General features: G+C 45.8%; 1 protein-coding gene across 5 annotated transcripts in view; it reads left to right on the plus strand.

Moving 5' to 3' along the window:
• Positions 1-21,250, plus strand: part of Adar (adenosine deaminase RNA specific) — a 41,093-nt gene that overhangs the window by 6,557 nt on the left and 13,286 nt on the right. For 2 of the 5 annotated variants that reach the window (XM_042681489.1, XM_042681490.1), the window contains exons 1-5: positions 10,928-11,046; positions 16,229-17,625; positions 19,842-20,025; positions 20,378-20,526; positions 21,039-21,177. In XM_042681489.1, coding sequence (XP_042537423.1) covers positions 11,032-11,046; positions 16,229-17,625; positions 19,842-20,025; positions 20,378-20,526; positions 21,039-21,177 — 1,884 coding nt within the window. In that variant the 5' untranslated portion in view covers positions 10,928-11,031. Of the gene's footprint in view, positions 1-10,927; positions 11,047-16,228; positions 17,626-19,841; positions 20,026-20,377; positions 20,527-21,038; positions 21,178-21,250 lie in introns of those variants that run through there. The other 3 variants (XM_042681491.1, XM_042681493.1, XM_042681492.1) reach the window with 3 other exon arrangements.

Here is a 21,250-nt window from a genome sequence, read left to right on the forward strand (position 1 = left end):
GGGGGCTGGGAAGGTGGCTCAGTGGTAGAGCGCTTGCCTTGCATGTATGAGGCCCTGGGTTTGATTCCTTAGCACCACATAAGCAGAAAAAGCTGAAAGTGGCGCTGTGGCTCAAGTGGCAGAGCGCTAGCCTTGAGCTGAAGAGCTGAAGGACAGTCTCCAGGCCCAGAGTTCAGGCCCCACAACCAACAGCTACAACAACAAAAAAGTGAGCTGGTAGCTCAAGCATGTAATCTTAGGTACTCAGGACGCTGAAATGTGAGAATCATGGTTTGAAGTCAGCCTGGGTATGAAAGTCTATGAGACTCTTATCTCTCCTAAACTACCAAAAGAGCCAGAAGTAGAGCTGTGGCTCAAATGGTAGAGCATTAGCCTTGAACAAAAGAAACTCAGGGACAGCACCTAGTCCTGAGTTCAAGCCCCAGGACCCCCTTTACCCCCCCCCACCCCATGCACATGAATATGGATTTAGTATTCTTTAAACTTCTTGGAATGCCTAACCCATAATACATAGGACATAATGAAGTATTTGGGGAATGGGCCCCAAACTCAAACATGAAATTTCATTTATACACATAATCTGATTGTAATTTGTACAGTATTTTTAAGTAGTTTTGTGCATGAAACAAAGCTCTGTGGTAAAAAATCTTCCACTTATGGAATCATGTCAGAGCTTCAAAAATTTTCAGATTTTGGAATGTTTTGGGCCTCAAATAAGCAGATGATAGGTTTCCAGCCTGGGCAGTTTCTACCACTAGTAGCTGGCTTGAGCTCCCACTATGTGTCCAGAGTATTTTAACTAAAATAAGGGAAATCTAAGTTGAAGATATGATATCTCATTTTACTTTGCATTTTGTTGTGATTAAGTGAATTTGTGTGATCTTATTAACCACATTTTTTTCATTTTCAAATTAGTTGCCATTTATCCATTTACTGTATTTTAGTGGTTTTAATAAATCATATAAATGTTCTAAAACAAGAGTTTATGCTTATTGTAAAAAAAACTTATTTGCTGTTAATTTTTTTGCGGTTTATTGTTTGGTATCTCACTTAGGCTTTATTATTAAGTCTTCACAATCTTTCTGAGAACGGGGAGTGTAGCTCAATGGTAGAGGGCTAGCCTGGCATGAGCATGGCCCTAGATTCAATCCTCAGCACTATAAAAATAAACAAAACCTTCTTTTATTTTTTCTGTAGACATATTTGATCCCTTTCTTTGTAAGTTTAAAATTTTTTTCCCGCATTCTGTATTCTAATTTTTATGTGTGACCTTAAAAAGTAAATATTCACCAGGTGTTGGTAGCAGAAGCCTGTAATCCAAGCTACCCAGGAAGCTGAGATCTGAGGACCACAGTTCAAAGACAGACCTAGCAGGAAACTGTTTTCTTTCTTTCTTTCTTTCTTTCTTTCTTTCTTTCTTTCTTTCTTTCTTTCTTTCTTTCTTTCTTTCTCTCTCTCTCTCTCTCTCTCTCTTTCTTTCTTTCTTTCTTTTTTTGTTGGTCATAGTGTTTGAACTCTGGACCTGGGCACTGTCCCTCAGCTCTTCAGCTAAAGGCTAGCTATTCTACCACTTGAGCCACAGTGCCATTTCCAGTTTTCTGGTGGTTTATTGGAGATAAGAATCTCACGAAGTTTCCTGCCCAGGTTGGCTTTGAACCATGATCCTCAGATCTCAGCCTCCTGAGTAGCTAGGATTACAGGCATGAGCCATTGGCACCAGGCAGGAAATTGTTTCTAATTCACCACCTGAAAACTGGAAGTGAAGCTGTGACTCAAAGTGATAGAGCCCAGGCCCTGAGTTCAAGCCCCATGACCAACAAAAATAAATAAATAAAGCCAATGTTCAGTTTTTAGATTTTAGTGGGATATTTGATGAAAATAGTATGCAGTATTTTAAATAAAATCAGTTTAATGTGCTAAATGTCGGTTTTAAAGATATTGTTATTACTGTACCATAAAGGTACAGTAATAATAATTTAAATAATTTGTTAGAATATCAAACTGAGATTCAAACACAGATGTTCCACAAGTTACGGTGGTTCAACTCATGATTTTTCACCTTTATGATGGTACAAACAGTATATCCACACTTGCACTTTTCCTCAGCTAGTGGCTTGCCATTCTGCACCCTCTCAGATGCAGTCAGGCAGGGCTAGCATCTGGCCTGAGCTCCAGCTCCAGGTCAGCCATACAATGAGTAGGGAAACAAACCATACTCCATGGTTGCTGTTGTTAAACTGTTGTGTTTAGCAGGTCAGGTATATTAAGTCCAGTGTCTCATTTTATTATTTTTGTATTGGTGATGGGTTTATTGAGATGTAACTCCGTCGTGTTTCTCATAACTTCATTGTTCTTAGCATTTCCCTAAATTGCTGCAGGAAATGATACTTATCTGTGAGCGTTAAAGAAATACCACTGGCCTTGCTTGTCTATTTCTCTTACACCCAGCCACCTGCTTTGACTGATACTGCTTCTAAGAGTTTTTCACTTGGTACTCTTGGATTATCTAGAGTTATGATATGATTTGCAAATAATCTGGCTTTCTTTCCTTGTCAACAATTTATCTTATTTCTGTTTTGTGTGGTAGAATATGATGGATTATCCATGTGTGGAAATATATTTAACATATACGTTAAATATCATATCTGTTTCTAAAACCATTGAACATGAGAAATGCTATCAATTTAATAAGATGGGAAGCACTGAATTAAATGTGCATTTATATTGCAATTCATATTCTAATATTGAACGTTTTAGGATAGGAAAAGCAGTACATTCTACTTAAGAATGCCAATGGGCAATAGTGACCTTCCTTATTTTATTTCTCATTTGAGTAGTCATGTTTAACTGTCCCACCATTAGCTGTGGATTTATGTAAGACCATATTTGTTGTACTCAATTGTTTACCCTCACACACAGCATATTTCCCCAGCCTCTGTATTTCCTAAACAAGGAGTTGATTCCAGATGAGCAGCACTAAGGAGAAGCTTCGTGTTTGTTTTAAACAGCTTGAGAGCAAAAGGTTGGTCTCTTGCAAGCAGAACCATTCTTCTGCCTACAATTTCTGCCTCCCGTGGACATTATTTGTTAAAAAGAAAATACAGATTCTGGTGTCAAAGATGTGATAGAGGGGGTGGGGTTTCCTGTCCAGCATAGAAGCAGGTAGGCCAAGTCTGAAAGGGGTGGGGGTCACACACAGTCTCTGTCCTATAGTCTCCAAATGCCACTTAGTAGCCACTGTGGTCTGGGTTAGGGATTGTCTTAAGTATCACAGAACAGGATGTGTGGGGAGGTTTCTAGTAAGTGGTCCCTCATTGCGTGTGAGTCAGGATTATAGGGGCCTGTAGTTGGATGTCTTGGATCAAATTCAATGCCTTGTAGCTTAATTTAAGTGGCTCCCCATTGGGAAATTCAATGTCTCCTGGGATCCCTACTGTCCACTCACTAGCACTCCAGAGGGAGAGTTAGCAATGGCCATCTGAAGACATTGAGATACAGTGATAGAAGGGGCTGGGAAGGTGGCTCAGTGGTAGAGCACTTGTCTTGCATGCATGAGGCCCTGGGTTCGATTCCTCAGCACCACATAAGCAAAAAGAAAAAAGCCAGAAGTGGTACTGTGGCTCAAGTGGTAGAGCGCTAGCCTTGAGCTGAAGAGCTGAGGGACAGCGCCCAGGCCCAGAGTTCAGGCCCCACTACCGGACACCCTCCCCCCCAAAAAAAGAGATACAGTGATAGAAAAGAAACCACCATGCACCAGTGGCTCACGCCTTAATCCTAGCTACTCAGGAGGTTGAGATCTGAGGATCGCTGTTCAAAGCCAGCCTGGGCAGGAAAATCTTTGAAACTCTTATCTCCAATAAACCACCAGAAAACCGGAAGTGGCATTGTGACTTAAGTGGTAGAGCTCTTGCCTTGAGCTGAAGAGCTGAGGGACAGCGCCCAGCCCAGAGTTCAAGCACCACGACCGACAAAAAAAAAGAAAGAAAGAAAGAAAGAGGAAGGAAGGAAGGAAAAGAAAGAAAGAAAAAGAAAGAAAGAAAGAAAGAAAGAAAGAAAGAAAGAAAGAAAGAAAGAAAGAAAGAAAGAAAGAAAGAAAGAGAAGAAAGAAAGAAAGAAACCTGTTTTGACAAACACTGGCCCGAGTCTGGCAGCTAGAAGCTGTCTTTCAAGGCGAGATGTCCATGTTTGGTTTTTCAGTGAATGCTTCTGAGCCTCTGCTATGTTATGTGTGACATGCCAGGGACTCCCTCATAAGAAAACATTTGTATAGCTCTGACCTCATGGAACTTGTGGTAAGGGAGACCGACATTATTGTTTTAAGTCACAAAGAAGTATAGAATTACAAATGTAAGCCACTCCAAGGGAGAGGTTTTGGAACTGTGTGCATGGGGTGGAGAGTTCAGTGGCTTCCTGAGCAAGTATTGACCTCACTGAGACCTGAAAGATGGATCCCAATGTAGGTGAACAGGGGAAGAAAGGATCAGAGGGAGACAAGACATGGCAGGAGGGAGCAGTAACCTGGAGGAAGAGGAGTGGGCTGAGGGTGAGCTGCCGGAGACTAGGGGTGAGAGGAGAGAGGATGGCAGGGCCAACCCAGGCAAGGCATTAGAAAGACGTTTGCCTTAAGAGCATTGGGAAGCCACTGAGTTATTTTCTTGTCAATAACAAATATGTGATATCATAAAATCATGTCTGCAGCACAAATGTAAGTCATTGAGATGCAACAATGAAAGGAATACATGTGACCCCAATGTGCTTCCCTGAACCGGAGCCTTACCTGTGCTGCTAAAGCTCCCCCTCCTCTCCTGGATGCCACCTCTCTTCTCCTCTCTCTCTTCTTAATGGCTGGTTTAACCTTTTCTTGGATGGCCTGATAGATGCAGATCTTAGTTTCCAGAGATAATTGCCACTGGAAGACTGGTGTTGTCATCATACAAAATAGTCACCCCGAAAGTTTGCTTACATCTTTATTTCATGGAATTTTTTTCCAATGGGATTTTTTTTTCATATGGGGATTTCTTTTCATCTGTTTTGAGCCAGGGTCTGTTGCCCAGCCTAGCTTCAAACCCCTGGACTCAAGTGATCCTCCTGGCCAGCTCCTAAAATCACTCTAACCTAGCTTCACAGGATTCTCTCCTCTTCATGGAAAGGGAGAGTTGCAAGCTTGTTAATATTGAAAGAAAGTCCATTAAAAACTAGTTTGGAGTTGGTTACTGGTAGCTCATACCTATAATTTTAGCTAATGAGGAAGCTGAGATCTGAGGATTGTGGTTGAAGCCATCCTGGACAGGAAAAGTCCGTGAGACTCTTATCTCCAGTTAACCACCAAAAAAGCTGAAAGTGGAGCTGTGGCTCAAGTGGCAGAGTGCTAGCCTCGAGCAAAAGATGATGAGGGACAGTGCTCAGGCCTTGACTTCAAGTCCCAGGACTGGCACACACACACACACACACACACACACACACACACACACACACACACTCACACATGAGTTCAAAATGGCAAAGCCTTGCAAAAGGCTTGGAAAGAAGACTGTAGATGCCTAGAAATAGCTGTTGATGCCCAGAAAGTCACTCCACAGAAAGTTCTGCCACAGCCACTCATCTCACCCCTCACCCTTCCCGTTTCCTCCTCAGTCCCCGCTCAAAGGCAGCAGAGAGAGTTGGCAGCACACATTTCCTCTAAATTCTATTATGAAGTTGGAACAAAAACTAGTCAATTAAGACCAAGGAGAGAAAAGAAAATTCAGCATAGTGGTTGTTTCGTAAATTGGTTTTTCAGTGAATTGGCCATTTGGCAAATTGGCTCTCTACAAATTGTCTGTCAGTGAAATCTGCCTGCTTCCTCAGGAAGCACTGCAGAAACCTGGGCCCAGGCCACCATCACACCTACCCAGGACAGACTGCACTTGTCCCTTCTACTTCCTTCAAGCTGGAGATGGGACGTTGTCTGACAGAAGCTGGGACTGAGCCTCACCACTCCCAGGCTGGGTCCTGGGGAAGAAGAGGAAGAAAAAGCAAGAGTGGATAAGAAGTCTTCCCTTTGAGTTCCAGTTCAGTGGAACCCAAATGTGGACCATTAGCTGAGCCTCTGTGCCAGCCAGAGTTACCTCCACAGTCTTATCAGATGGTACATACAGAACCAACCTAGCACAGAAGACACAGTCTGAATATCTTTCAAGACTTAGTGCATGAAGCCACAGGTATATGAGGGTCACCTTGTAGGGTGTTTATGACTGTATATTAACTGGCTATACATTCACATGCAACATTCTACATAGAACAGGTAGCCATTATTTTTACTATTGTTTTGACATCATTAATAAAATGATCAATTCTGGGGCTGGGAAGGTGGCTCAGTGGTAGAGTGCATGCCTTGCATGCCAGAGGCCCTGGGTTCGATTCCTCAGCACCACATAAGCAAAAAGAAAAAAGCCAGAAGTGGCACTGTGGCTCAAGTGGTAGAGCGCTAGCCTTGAGCTGAAGAGTGGAGGGACAGCGCCCAGGCCCAGAGTTCAGGCCCCACGACTAGACCCAAAAAAATAAATAAATAAAATAAAATGATAAATTCTATCATCAGGGTTTTTTATTTATATTTTCAGTGGTGCGGGGAAATCACACCCAAGGTTTGTACATGTTAAGCAAGCAAACACTCCATCATTAAGCTACATCTCCAGAAGTCTAATATAACCTTATAATTTTATAAACTTTATAATATAACTTTTATAATTTTATATGATAGTGCCCACTAACAATGCACCTACAGACACATGCAGATAATGGATAAATACCACCTTCTTTCTTTTGCAGTTGGCCACTTTTTGGAGACCTCTGTTTCTTTGGGGGAGTACCTAGGGTTGCTTCTTACTTCCTTATAACTTCAAAAGCCTGTTCTGACCATTAACAGCCATAGAATGTACACCAGCATTGGGACAAGTACAGAACACTAATTGCTGGGCCCACTTACTATTCTGTCTCCCCAAAGCCTTACAGGTTATCAAAACAAGTGGGGTTACTGTGGGAGGACCCTATGAAATTTGAAAAATAATGTTACCAGTGGAGTAGCTGTTGTAAGTAGAATAAATAAAGCTCCAATGATAATGAAAGGAAACAATAAAGTCACTACCAGCTGTAAAAATTGCTTACTGTGTGTTTCTAAGAGCTAGGATAGCATGGGTCTATGTCTGTGTCCTCTTCTACAATGCCTTGAGCCAGGTGCTGGTAGCTCATGCCTAAAATCTTAGCTACTTGGGAGGCTAAGGATTGTGGTTTGAAGCCATCCTAATTGGGAAAGTCTATGAGACTCTTATCTCCAATTTACCACCCAAAAACTGCAAGTGGAGTTGTGGCACAAGTGGTAGAACACTAGTCTTGAGCAAAAAAAGCTCAAAGACAGCACCCAGGCCCTGAGTTCAAGCCCCAAAATGGGCACTTAATTAATGCCCTGGCACTTAAAACAACTCCTGCTTTTATTATCTCTCTGATAACATGTTGCTAGTTGTGTAAGAAGTATACAGACAGTCCTTGCTCTGGTACTGTGGTCTCTTTAGCCAACTTGAAGAGTTCACAGTCATCCACTTTGCTACAGGAAGATAGAAGATCCAACTTGAGATATTAGCCCCTATGTATGCTAATGTCTGGCCATAGGAAATTGCAGACGCACTAACTGTTGTTGTAAATATGTGTCCCTACATGCAATAAGGTCAAACAGAATCCACAACAAACCAAGTTAATAATTACAGAGCCAGAATAGCAGTTATTTATAGCTAAAAAGCACTGAGAGCAGAATTGGGAAAGCTAAAAGCAGCCCAGTAGCCCTGATGATACTAGTCCTGATGATGTGTCCTTTCCCACCATGGGAGAAGCCGAGTCCGTGAGGTCATAGATGGAGTAGGAACCTAGCAGTGCTGTGAGAGCCAGACTGCTGTTTGTGCTGAACAAGGAGCCTCACAAAATTCACCTAATTTTAGACATGAGTCTTAATCATTTAGGTTGTCATTAATGAGCAGCCCTAGCATACATACTCCATGTACGCTTATACTCAAGGTCGAATCACAGCTGGCCAGAGGCATTCCCAGCCCCTGCAGAGTTGTTTGTTACAGGAAGAATATTTGTCTTGGGAGAGGACCAGCTACCTCTGTGTTACTGGTGGTTTTCAATTTTGTTTTGTTTTGTGCTAGTCCTGGGGCCTGAACTCAGAGTCTAGGCCTGGGTGCTGTCTCTGAGCTTTTATGCTGAAGGCTAGTATTCTACACTTGAGCCACAGCTCCACTTCTGGCTTTTTGGTAGTTTATTGGATATAAATAAGAGTCTCACAAAGTTTCCTGCCCAGGCTGGTTCAAACCATGATCCTCAGATCCCAGCCTCCTTGAGTCACTAGGATTACAGCACTCGGCTCATTACTGCTGTCCTAATGCACAGGAAAAAAACCCTGGAAGTTTAGGCATCAATGAATTAATAGTGGAGGGGGAGGAAAGGTGGTTTTCACTGTGTTTATTCTATCTTCTAAATATTTCCACAATGAATGAAAATTATTGCTGGGCATTGGTAGCTCACGGCCTGTAACTAGCTACTCAGGAGGCTGAGATGTGACAATCACAATTCAAAGCCAGCCCTGTCAGAAAAGTCCATAAGACTCTTATCTCCAATAAACTACTCAGAAAAAGCCAGAAGTGGCACTGTGGCTCAAGTGGTAGAGCATTAGCCTTGAGCATAAAGAGGTGTCCAAACCCTAAGTTCAAGCACTAAGACTGGAAAGAAAGAAAGAAGAGAGAGAGAGGGTGAGGGGAGAAAAGGAAAGAAAAGAAGAAAATTACTTGTGATTAATTTTTTAAAGCTTCTTCCAGTTCAAGTCCAAACAATAGAACAACAGCACAAATATTTTGGTCACCTGCCCACCACCCTAGGGGAGTGAAAACAATTACTGAGCAGGGGGAGACGACGGGTTTATGAATCAGTCGGTCTACAGTTACTTGTGCTGCTAAGATTAAATGACAGTGGCAGTTCTTCTTCTTTCAAGGCTTGACCTGACACTGTTTAGGAAAGAAATTTCTCTTTCTGTTTGGTGCCCTCGTCCTATGTTGAGAGGTTTTCAGACTGTTTACCCTGAAGGCAAGAAAGCAGAGGTAAGATGTATATAACTTATCTTATTCAAGTGGGGAAATGGGCTGGAATTGTACCCTTTTAAAATGGTAAAATGCAGAAGATGTATATGTATGTGTAATGTGTATGTGAAAAACATGTAAGCAAACAACCAAATGAATGATTGAAAAACCACTACCCAACTAAGAAGTAGAACATTGCCAGTACCCAGAATATTTCTTCCTAGTCAAAGCTCCCTCCACCCTCCCCCGAGGATACCCCTAAAGTCCTCCTGTCTTCTATGTAGTATATGTTACAATTTAGTTTTGCCTGATTTGCATAAATAGTATGCACGTGGGTTCCCTCAGCATAGTAGATAAGTACCTTGCTGCCTGTGGTTGTAGCTCTTTTTTTGTTGTTGTTGATGTATAATATTACAATATAAGCCTATGACACTATTTCCTTTTTTTTTTTTTGTCGGTCATGGAGCTTGAACTCTGGGCCTGGGCGCTGTCCCTCAGCTCTTCAGCTCAAGGCGAGCTCTACCCCTTGAGCCACAGTGCCACTTCCGGTTTCATGAGTGGTTTATTGGAGATAAGAGTCTCAGAGTTTCCTGCTCCAGCTGGCTTTGACCCATGATCCTCAGATCTCAGCCTCCTGAGTAGCTAGGATTACACAAGTGAGCCACCACTGACACCCAGCTTTATCTACTTCATTTTTTACAAACGTTTGAGTTATTGCCAGCATCTGAGAGGTTGCTATAAATAATGCACTCTAGATTTCTTATGTGTGTGTGACTTGCTCTCCGTGTAAAAAGACTGAATTGCGGCTTGTGTATATTCTCCTCTCTCCAGGAAATGGCAAACTGAAATCCTGCAGTGACCAGGGCCTCCCCTGCAGCCCCTCCCACCTAGTGTGTCCAGCTGATTCGTGGTGCCCGCCCAGGGCTGAGGGGAACTCACTGCGGCTTCCCTGTTGCTTCCTAGTTCAAATTTCCTCTCGTGAAGAACTCTTTTGCCCATTCTTTTCCTTACTGAGCACTCTGTTCTTCATTCCAACTAAGCAACCTCTCAGCATCACCATGCGGGGGGGGGGGGGGGGGGGGGGGGGGAGTGCAGGGCTGCTTGAAGCATGCTCCCTGCCCTGCGGAGAGCACTTGGCCACTCCAAACTCAGGAACATAAGCGGATCGTGCACACTACTAGTGATCATTGAGCCATCCACCCCCATCCCAGGCAGAAAAATGAGAGGGTGAGGGTCAATTTGTGAGGCATCGTCAGTGCTGAGCACAGTATCTAGTGCATATTGAGTGCTTTGTAGAGTTGTGTTGCCCATTTGAGGCATTTTCAGCGTGAAAGTACGGTTGGCGGGGAGCTGAGTCGGTGTGGTGGGAAATCCGCCCGGAGTGAGGAAGGCCTGCCCAGCCGGGACTGCGCGGTCCAGGCAGGCCGAAGCCCAGGGATCGCCAGGCCCCAAGAGAACCGGAGACCAGGGTTAGGCGAGAATGAATGAGGTGGAGACCGGCGTCCAGGTCGAGCCGGGCGGGCGGGAGGAGGGTCTTTCCCGACTGCTGCTGTCCTCTTGCTGGTTTTTACTTCCTCGTGCTGGGGCGACGGGGGCGGGGTGGGGTGCGCCGCCGTGAGCCCTTGGTCCTCCGATCCCCACCTCGGGGTCTCGGGACGGGATGTGGGGAGCCGGGAGTGGGGACTCTGCGCTGCGCTGCGCCGCCCGGCGGGGCTCTGCGGCGCCCGGGCCCGGCCCGGCCCCTCCCCTTGGCCACACTTTCGTCCTCCCGGGAAACGAAAGCGAAATTGAGCCGGGCCACCGGGCGGGGAGGCCGGGCGGGGAGGCCGGGCGGTGCGCCGGCAGTACGCGGGCGGTGTGCCCGCGGCGGGCTCTGTCCGGACCGGCGCTGCGGGGCTGGCAGGGCCCGGGGGGCTTGGCGCGGGCCGCCATGGACCCGAGGCAGGTAAGATCCCCCCAGCCATGGGCCATGGGCTTCGCCTGGACTCCTGCAACACGGGTGCTTGTTGTGGTGGGCGACCGCTTGGGCGTCCCCTCGCCAGACAGAATCGTCCTTCGCGGGGTGTGTGTCGAGTTAGTTAATTCTGCAGCCAGAACCAGCCTCTGGGTGGGGGGCCCAGCGCACTCAGGACACCCCTCCCTGGCTTCCCCCAGCCCCGCTTAGCCCCGCCTGAACAACTTGTTACTTTCAGTGGCCCTCCTCTCTCCACCCGTACCAGCACTTGGGAAATTAAAGATAGCCCGTAGTAACCTCTAGGAGGAAATCTGAAATCACTTTATTCATTATAGCTAAGAACCTGACAAACACAGGTGGCCTTCAACAGGTTAGCTCACCCGGGCCCCTGGGTGCGGTGGGCCCAGCCGAGAACCCAGGCTCGCAGGCCGCGTCCCTGACTATGGCATTATGGAAAAGCCACAGAGGCAGTTGGACAGGGGTGCCTGGGGCCGGCTGTGGGGGAAGTGAGGGGCCGTAGGCAGGCAGGAGCAACCTTTGGGGGGTAGTGGAAGTGCTCTGAATCTTGATTCTGCTCGTGGTTGTTAAAAATCAGAGCTGTCTCCTTTAAAATGGTAAGTCTAACTATAGGTATATGATTCTTGTGTTCATAAAAGAATATAGGCTTAGATATGTTTGGGTCCACACTTAAAGGGAAAAAAAGAAAAGAATATTCAACCTCAGGATTACCCTAAAATGTTTGCAGCGATAGAAGGATTGCAAATGTAATTTTTTTCTTTTACAATTATTTTTCTCTTACAATTATTTTTCTACAGTAACCGTGTATTATATGATACATATAGCATTTAAAAATAATTCTGTGTAGTGAATTATAACTGAACTTTTAAAAATTAAAGATTATCTTTAAGTAGTTTGTAAAAAAAAAAAAAAAAGGGTAAGTCTAGCCGGGCCTGAGCAGGTGGCTCACACCTGTAATCCTAACTACTCCGGAGGCTGAAATCTGAGGATTGTGATTTGAAGCCAGCCCTGGCAGGAAAGTCTAAGAGATTCTTATCTCCAGTAAACTACTCAGAAAAAGCTGGAAGTGGGCTGTGGCTCAAGTGGTAGAGCACTCGCCTTGAGAAGGGAGAGGTTCAGGGACATGGCCTAGGCTTAGAGTTGAAGCCCCAGGATGGGAAAAAAAGGGGAGGGGGTGGTAAGTCCTAACCATAGGCACATTGCCTCGATTTTTCAAGAGCTGTTATTAGTTACAGTAGCTAATTAGTTATTATTTGAAAGTTATTGTGTATGTGTGTATCTATGTATATTTTAAAGTCCTGCTTTAAAATGAAGGAAAAAACATATCTTCATAGTGCTCACAATGTAGTAAAGGCAGAGTGACTTGTCTCTTGATCCTGGACAAGAGGCCAGATTGAAGTGAGACGTGCAGCAGTGGGTGTTCGATGCGTTGGTACATAGACAGTTTTCCCAGTTCCTGGACCTGAAGTGGGAGAGAAGTGGCCTTGAGAGACATCCTGGAGGAGAGGTCACCATGGGCTCAGTGAAAGGGGGGGGGGGGGAGGGACTCCAGGGACTTTAGGAGTAAGAAGACAAGATTCCTTCTCCCTCCCATCTTACCTCCTCTAAAATAACTATAACAAATTGTTTTCACTTCTTTCTTTTCTCTGTGCCCATTCTGGCATGCACAGATATCACCTTGGTGCTTCCCCCTTCTCCTTTTGTTTACACAAGAGATTATGACGTACAAGTACTCTGCAACCTGCACCTTTTGTTGTTTAACATAGTCCTACATTTTCTCTAGACAAAAACAAATAGGTTTATCACATAATTTTTAAGACAATGTAAATTCTGTTTCATAGCATGCATATATTATAATTTATTCAGCTCTTTTATATTTGCCAGATTTTGGCTGAACATAGCTGCTTAAATCTAAAAAGCCTTAGTTTAGCTAGAAACTTTAGTCACTTTGAAACAAAGTTGTTTTTCCCAAGGTCACTGAAACAGCTGATTGGGAAGTGCCCAGGATTCAGCTATGTGAGCACTGTATGAGGTGGTAGGCATGACATAACCCTACAACTATCTGGTTAGTGGTGGGAGATCGAGGAGGGTGATCTGGTTGCAAAGACTCCAGTTTCTAGCACTGTTGAGGTAGGAGGAGACTGGGCCCATTGGTAGCAGTGACACAGGAATGGGAGGAAAGCTGGCTTGAAAAACACTGCAAATTCAGGAATGTGGCATTTGCACTGATGGTAGGATGTATGAGGGGAAAATATCTAGATAATTGATCCACATCTGAAGCTCCAGCTGATAATGGCAGTTGGAGGTAGTAGGATTGAGTTGTTTAAGAGAGCTAAAGGAAGAAGTCCATGGACTCTTAGGAAAGGGGTGGGAGGAGAAGAAAGAGACAGAGACAGAAGGAAGAAGAGTTGAGAGCAGACCTTTGATTCTGAGTCACTAAACCCTGGAGGAAGAATTAAAAAAAAAAAAAAAGACAGCTCAGTCTTCAATGAGCTGATATGTGTTCATTAAACTTCATTATCCTAACAGTGGAAACCCAACTGAGGTTCAAGAAAAAGCATGTAGACCTAGTGGTATGGTGGTGCACACCTGTTATCCCAGCTGCTTGGAAGTCAGCGGTAGGACTGACATTTAAGGCCAGCCCAGGCAAAGTTAGCAAGACTTTCTCTGTAAAACCAACTTTTTGTTGGTGGTGGTGGTCATTAAGCTTAAACTTAGAGCCAGGACATTGTCCCTGAGTTCTTTTTTTCCTCAAGGCTAGCACTTTACCATTTTGAGCCACAGCTCCACTTCTGGTTTTCTGGTGATTAGTTGGACATGTGTTTCTCGAACCAGCACCAGGCTTGCAAAACAAACTTTAAAAAAAGAAAAAGAAAAAAAAAAAAAGCACCAAATGCCAGTAACTCAGTCCTGTTATCCTAGCTACTCCGGAGGCTGGAATCTGAGGCCACAGTCTGAAGCCAGCCCTTGCAGTGAGACTTGTATCTCCAATTAACCACCAAAAACCCAGAAGTAGACCTGTGGCTAAGTGGTAGAGCACCAGCCATAAACAAAAAAGCTAAGGAACAACACCCAGGCTCTTGAATTCAACCTCCAGTACCAACATGTACACAAACACCCACATAGCAAGAGGATTGGGAATATGGCTCAAATAGTAGAGAGCTTGCCTAAGAAGCACAAGCCCTTGGTTCAAATCCCAGTTAGCCCTCTCCCCTACCCTACCCTCACTCCCTCCCCCCAAAAAAAGGAGACAGTGTGTGTGGGCCCTGTTAGCACAAGCCAGTGTGACCTTTTCCATTGCCATTTGGGATCTCAGGGGAAGAAACGAGACAGTAAACCTTGAGTATAAACGCACACTGACTGGGAGGGCCAGATAGCCAGGAGAGGGAGTATATGAGACCAGAATGGGGAAAAAATGAGGGTGGCGGAGAGACTGCCACAATAGGATCACAGTGAGGAGCAGGTTCCAGCAGAGGTAGGAGTAGAAGTTGTTGAAACACAGAAAAGTTACCATCAGAAAAGAGCATGGTCCCCAAATGGCAGTCCATAGCCAAATCTAGCCCTCAGCATGGTTTTATAAATAAGGTTTTGGGGTATGAACAGTATTAACAAAGCTTTATGTATTTTGTGTGGCTGCTTTCACACTATAATAGCAGGGCTATTTAGTCCTTCCCTGAAAAGTTTGCCAGTGACTGGAGAAGAGTTGAGTGCTTGGTGGTAGCCTGGATTAGAGCAAGGATGACAATGAAAGGGGAGCTGGAGAAGCCGTCACGTGCTGAAGGTAGAGACGGAAGATAGGAGCCCCATAGCCAAGCTACCATGATGTTGGGGAGAATGCTGAAATCCACTTGTTATGATGGGGTGGGTGTAGGGGGCAGAAGGGACACAGCTGCCCTTGTAGTCTTCAGGTGAGTCAGAGAAGGGTACATAGAAACATGATGACTGCATGCTCTCCTCCTAAGTCTCCAAGCTCCAGGAAAAGAAATATTCTTCTAGTCCTACCAGTACCTCTTGCCTCTACCAAATAGCACTGGGGAGAAGCTGAACGCTACACTGTGGGTGGACATGGGAGGGGCACAGCAGCTCAGCTTATAAATGTCCAGCTGCATGGGAGAATTTGGGGTCTGATATCCGGATGCTCAGAAAGACAGACAGTGGAGGCAGCTGGGGAAGTAGCTGGGGAAGGCAGTATTGGACTGAGCTGAGGTAGTAAGGGATAGGCCCTGCCAGCCTCACATGTCCAAGTAAGCTTGCATGTGTTGGAGAAAGTGCCAGGTATCCCTTCTGAGTATCACATTGAAGTGGGAGGACAATGTGTCACTTTTATAAAGAAACCCTCCAGCTCCCCTAAAACTAAATCCTGCTCTCCCTCAATGGGCAGTGGAGCACAGATGAATCTCTGACGTCTGCCAGTGTGTTGCATTCCTTTACAAACCAGGACTGGGGATCAGTTATAGTCAGTCAAATTTCTTTCTGTCAGTGTCATCCAAATACCAGATTTTAGATACGAAGGACTTGTGTGGTGACCAGGAAGGATGATCTAGACTGGGTTTGGCAGCTCACATCTATAAGCCTAACTACTTTGGGAAGTGAAGAGTAGAAGGTCATGAATACAAGGCTATCCTAGGCAAAAATAGAGAGACCCTTTCTGAAAAACAAAAGATTTGGCTCAAGTGACAGAGCTCTTGCCTGGCATACATGAGGCTTCGATCCTCAGTACCATGAAAAATAAAAAGAGAGGTGAGTTCAACTGTTCTCTAGTCCCCACCCTCCCTTGCCATTCTGAGGATTCTGTTTTTGTCTGTTTCAAAACAAAATATGATTCGCTTGTTTTTCTTATTTTTAGAAATGTAATTTTTTTTTTTGGTAAGTGGAAAGATTCCTTCTCGATCCTTAAAATTCCGTTGCACAGGAAGGAGTAAAATACATCACTGGGAGGCTACACTGAGCATCCAGCCGTGTGTGTCTGGCTTCCCACTCCCTTCTGTGTCCCACTGATAATGGCCCCTAGATAGTGGTTAAAGATGTGTGTGAATCACCACAGCTAGGATATGAATCTGTGGCTCAGTCAACTGAGCCCATTAGGAAATCAGGAGCCACACGTCCACCATTGCAGCCCTAACGCTACCCTTTTCTCCCCCATCTTGTTCTGCAGGGCTGTTCCTTCACCAGATACCACACCCAACCCAGTCAAGGCTATGAGCACAGCAGGCACAGATGGCAGCAGCCACAGCCAGGATCTTACTCTAATAGTTTCCAGCTCCAGCAAATAGAGTTTCTCAAGGGACAGCTTCCAGAAGCACCTTTGATTGGAAGGCAGACATCATCACTACCCCCCTTCCTCCCAGGATTCTGGCCAAGGTTTCCAGGACCATCTGCCCCAGGCAGGCACCAAGAGATCTGGGGTGTCCCCAGGGGTGAACATCTCAGAAGTCAGGGGCTCCACATAAGACCCCAGCTTCCTTTGCCATGTGGTGGGGTTTTGCCACCTACAGGTGTTGAGAGGCTCTCCTCACACTTCCAGGAGCTGAACATCAGCCAGGATCAAGAGCAAAGGATCTTAAAGCTCTTGAAAGAGAAGGGTACCACAGTGCATGAGCTGGCCAGGAAGCTCAGGGCCCAGAAGAAGGAAGTCAATCGAATTTTATACTCTCTAGCAAAGAAGGGTAAGCTGCAGAAAGGGACAGGAACACCCCCTTTGTGGAGCATCACAACCTCATTTCAGGCCCAGGACCAGCCCAACAGTGTAGTGAGTCCAGACAATCAAAGCCAGGGTGCCCCAGACTCAGAGCCCAGTTTGAAAGCTGAAGAGGAAGACCCCACATCTGACTTAGAAGATCCTCCTGAGCCTTTTGATATGGCTGAGATCAAAGAGAAAATCTGCAACTACCTGTTCAATGTGCCTAACTCCTCTGCACTGAATGTGGCTAGAAGTATTGGCTTCAGTAAGGCCCGAGATGTGAATACTGTGCTGATTGACTTGGAAAGGCAGGGTGATGTCTACAGGCAAGGGGCAACCCCTCCCATTTGGTACTTGACAGACAAGAAGCGAGAGAGGATGCAAATAAAGAGAAATACACACAGGGTTCCTGCAGCTACTCCAACTGCTGTCCCTGAGACCCAAAGAAACATGGCACTCTCCACCTGTCACTTACCCCCATCAAATAAGATGGTGACCACAGCAAAAATGGAGAATGGGCAGGGACCTGTCATAAGGTTTGAAAGCAGGAAGGAAGGCAGACCAATGAGACTGAAACCACCTGTCTATCACAATGGCCCATCAAGAGCAGGGTATGTTGACTTTGAAAATGGCCAGTGGGCCACAGATGACATCCCAGATGACTTGAATAGCATCCGTGCAGGTGAGTTTCGAGCCATCATGGAGATGCCCTCCTTCTACAGCCCTGGCTTGCCACGGTGTTCACCCTACAAGAAACTGACAGAGTGCCAGCTGAAGAACCCCATCAGCGGGCTATTAGAGTATGCCCAGTTCGCTAGTCAGACCTGTGAGTTCAACCTGATAGATCAGAGTGGACCACCTCACGAACCTCGGTAAGAGATTCCCCAAGAACTGTGCCTAGGGTTGGGTCAAGTGCTCGATCCTGCGCAGTCTCAGCTGACTTATGAGCAATGTCCCTTGGTGGCCCTGTCTTTTCCCTCTTCCTTTTCTGCTTTTTGGCTAACTCATCCTTGCTTGCCCTTTCTCTGGGTTTTGTTTTGTTTTGTTTTTTGGAGGGTCCGGTCATGGGGCCTGAACTCTGGGCCTGGGTGCTGTCCCTCAGCTCTTCAGCTCAAGGCTAGCGCTCTACCACTTGAGCCACAGCAACACTTCCGGCTTTTTTCTTTTTGCTTATGTGGTGCTGAAGAATCGAACCCAGGGTCTCATGCATGCAAGGCAAGCACTCTACCACTGAGCCACCTTCCCAACCCTTTCTCTGGGTTTTGATCAGGGAGCATAGCTCAGGCAGCCAGAATCTTGGCTGAGCAATGGGGTGCTGAATGTTGACCGGAATGGAGCATCTTTAGAAGTGCTTGGCTTTTATGCATCCAAGTCACACCTGTCCTCCTAAGGCCAGAGATAACATAGTAGCTAACCCCCTTCCACCACTTCCTACCCTTTCCCCCTCTTTTTGGGAAAGGGGTCCAAGAACAGCTGAGTCAGGCAAGCTGCTTATGCAGCCTGAGAGTGGTTTGTGCTGCGAGCAGGTACAACCTCCTCCAAACCCCCAGCTCAGCTGCTAGGGGAAGGATGTGGACAGCATGCACAGCTACCTGCCTATTGAAGGTGATGGTTTAGTTTTACTCCTTTCTACACAGATAGTTAGACTAGTACTTGCTCCTAAGCCAAGAAGTCAGAAATTCCCTCACTCACACAGCTATCAGGCCTTGTACTATAGCACCCGACAGACCAGGAGACAAACTGAAAAGGGCAAGTAAACACAGAAAGGCACTCTTGAAGGGCTTAGCAGGAAGCTGGAACCATTGAAGCTGAATGGCTGCAGGTTGCCACTAGAGGACGAGGGGAATGCCAGCAGCCTTTATACCATCACTTAACAATGGAAACACATCCTAAGGAATGCATCATTAGGTGGTTTCATCCTTGTAACAAGCATCATAGAGTACATTTATATAGACTAAGACAGCTGCAACATCACTAAGCAATCGGATCTTACAGGACTACTGTTGTACACATGATCCATCCTTGGCACAAATACCATTGACTAAAACATAGTTCAGTAGCATAGGCTTGTTTCTAGGGGTGATGACCCCTCGATATGGCCCTATTCCTTATTCAGCCCTCATAGTGGCACCGAGTTTTCAAAAAAAACAGGGTATGTCTTTCCAAAAGCTTGTCAGGGTCGAGAGTGGTTCATTTCTTTTTGGGAACCCCTCACTTGCTTCCTTTTCCTGCCGGCCCCCATTCCCAGAGGTGGAGGTCTTACAGTTCATTATTCTTTAGACTTCAGCTATAAGAAACACTGATACCACATTCAAATGTTTCCAAAGTAAGAAGTTTGACCTCCTTTTCTAAATGAAATCCCAGGAGCAAAGAGCTAAACACATTTAAAGGGTTGAACCAAAGAGACTACGACTGAAGTCCAGTGACCTTGAGCAAATGCATTTTGGTTTTTTTGCATAACATCTCACAACTCAAACAGTGAGAACGATGTACTTAGGGGTAAGTTAGGGACATACCCTCCCTGCCTAAATAGCAGGAGCAGGCATCTGTCTTTCAGAGGCAGCTTCCTACCCTTCCTCCTACCCACTTCACCTAGTTCACACAGCAGTTCAGGCCTTGCCCCATAGGATCCTACAGATGAGAAAACTTGTTCTCACACTCTCTGCTTTGCCCTCTCGTCACTTAATAAGGCCCTGCTAAGTGGCAGGTGCTTGAAGCTATGGGTGTCTGCAGAGCATGAGACTGGCCTATGTGACACCTTCGCTTAACTTTTAGGTCCTCCCTAGAAGAAGCTCGTCCACCACATGCTAGCAAGACTGTACTGGTGATGTTAGCCACTCACTTTTGTACAAACTACACCATATTTCATTGTTAAGAGATAGTGACTATTGCCTGTGGCTGTGCTTAGGCTTTAAGGTGAGTCAGGCTGAGATCCCAATAGAACAGGAATTCTTTGGCCTGCCCTTCATCTCCTCCAGAAGCCAAAAACCCCTGAGTGTAGCAGAACCTTCTAGGATGGACACCTCTTTGGAAAGAGCAGAGGGATAGCCTAGCCTGGTGTTCATATGTCTAATCACTTTCCACTAAGATTTAAATTCCAAGTTGTCATCAGTGGCCGAGAGTTCCCTCCAGCCGAAGCTGGTAGCAAGAAAGTGGCCAAGCAGGATGCAGCACTGAAAGCCATGACAATTCTGCTTCGAGAAGCCAAAGCTAAGGACGGTGGAAACCTGGAAGACTTGTCCTGCTGCTCCTTGGAGGATGAGTTGGAGAAGGTGGGCGATCCATTCACTTTCCATGTCTGATCTGTCAGGATTTTAACGAGACGTCTTGAAGCCCCCTAGCCTGAACAGCCAGCACAACACTACCTTTCCAAAGCAGCCCCCAATCCTTCCTTCCTCCCATACTTAGCTCTCCTCCTGTCCCCTCCCAACCTGACGAGATTTACAGAATGCCAGGAGTCAAAAGAGGTCTGAGGACCACTGCATCCACCCTCCTGTGTCATAGGACAACCTACTCAAGAGAAATTCTCTCATCCTCATCCCCTCTGCTGGAATAGAAAACTAAGGTTTTCTCAGCTTTATTTTTTGTTTAGTGTGTTTGATTTTTGGTATCTCATTTCTCCAGACAGAAGAGCCAGAGGCCTCCACCCCTTCAGCCACATCCTTATTCTCTGGGAAGAGCCCTGTCACCACATTGCTTGAGTGTATGCACAAACTGGGGAACTCCTGTGAATTCCGTCTCCTGTCCAAAGAAGGCCCTGCCCATGACCCCAAGTATGTCCCATGATCCCATCTCTCCAGGGGCTTTCTCTGAAAAAGAGGGTATCTGCCAATATGAGCCTTGCTTTACTGTGCAGTTTCTTCTGTTTCAGTGTGGAAAGTGAGGGAGAAGGGTACTTCAGGGCCTGCTTGCAGCTTGTAAAGCAGAGAATCTGGGCTTAGGAGTTCAAAAGCAGCAAGCACTAGGGAGAGTTACAGCTTTTGGGTCACTATTGGAGGAAGAAAGAGGTTCAGGACCTGGGCAGACCCACGCAGCTATCTGCTTAAGGTCTGTAGACTTACCTGTTCAAGAAAGCTTCCTGGAGGAGATAAAAAAAAAAAAGGCGTATTGAAAAAGGTGAGTCAGGCCACGAGACACTGGGGCAGGAGGTGGGTAAAGCATACCGGCTATTCAAGGTCAACGTGACCTTGCAGAGGTTACATTAGAAGTGAAGGATTGACAGCCTGACAAAGGCACATCTCCTCAACCCAAACCACTGTGATCTGGTTTCCTCGTCTCCTGTCAGATTCCAGTACTGTGTTGCTGTGGGAGCACAAACTTTTCCCACAGTGAGTGCTCCCAGCAAGAAGGTGGCAAAGCAGATGGCTGCCGAGGAAGCCATGAAGGCTCTGCATGAGGAAGCAACCAACATGGTTGATAACCAGGTAGGATGTTTTCCTGCTTAGTTACAGTGCAGATGAGGATCCTCTGTGAGTCCCCCAGTGCCCTGATGTGTTT

The sequence above is a fragment of the Dipodomys spectabilis genome, unplaced genomic scaffold, assembly GCF_019054845.1.
Source record: "Dipodomys spectabilis isolate Male_0828 unplaced genomic scaffold, ASM1905484v1 ptg000069l, whole genome shotgun sequence".
NCBI lineage: Eukaryota > Metazoa > Chordata > Mammalia > Rodentia > Heteromyidae > Dipodomys > Dipodomys spectabilis.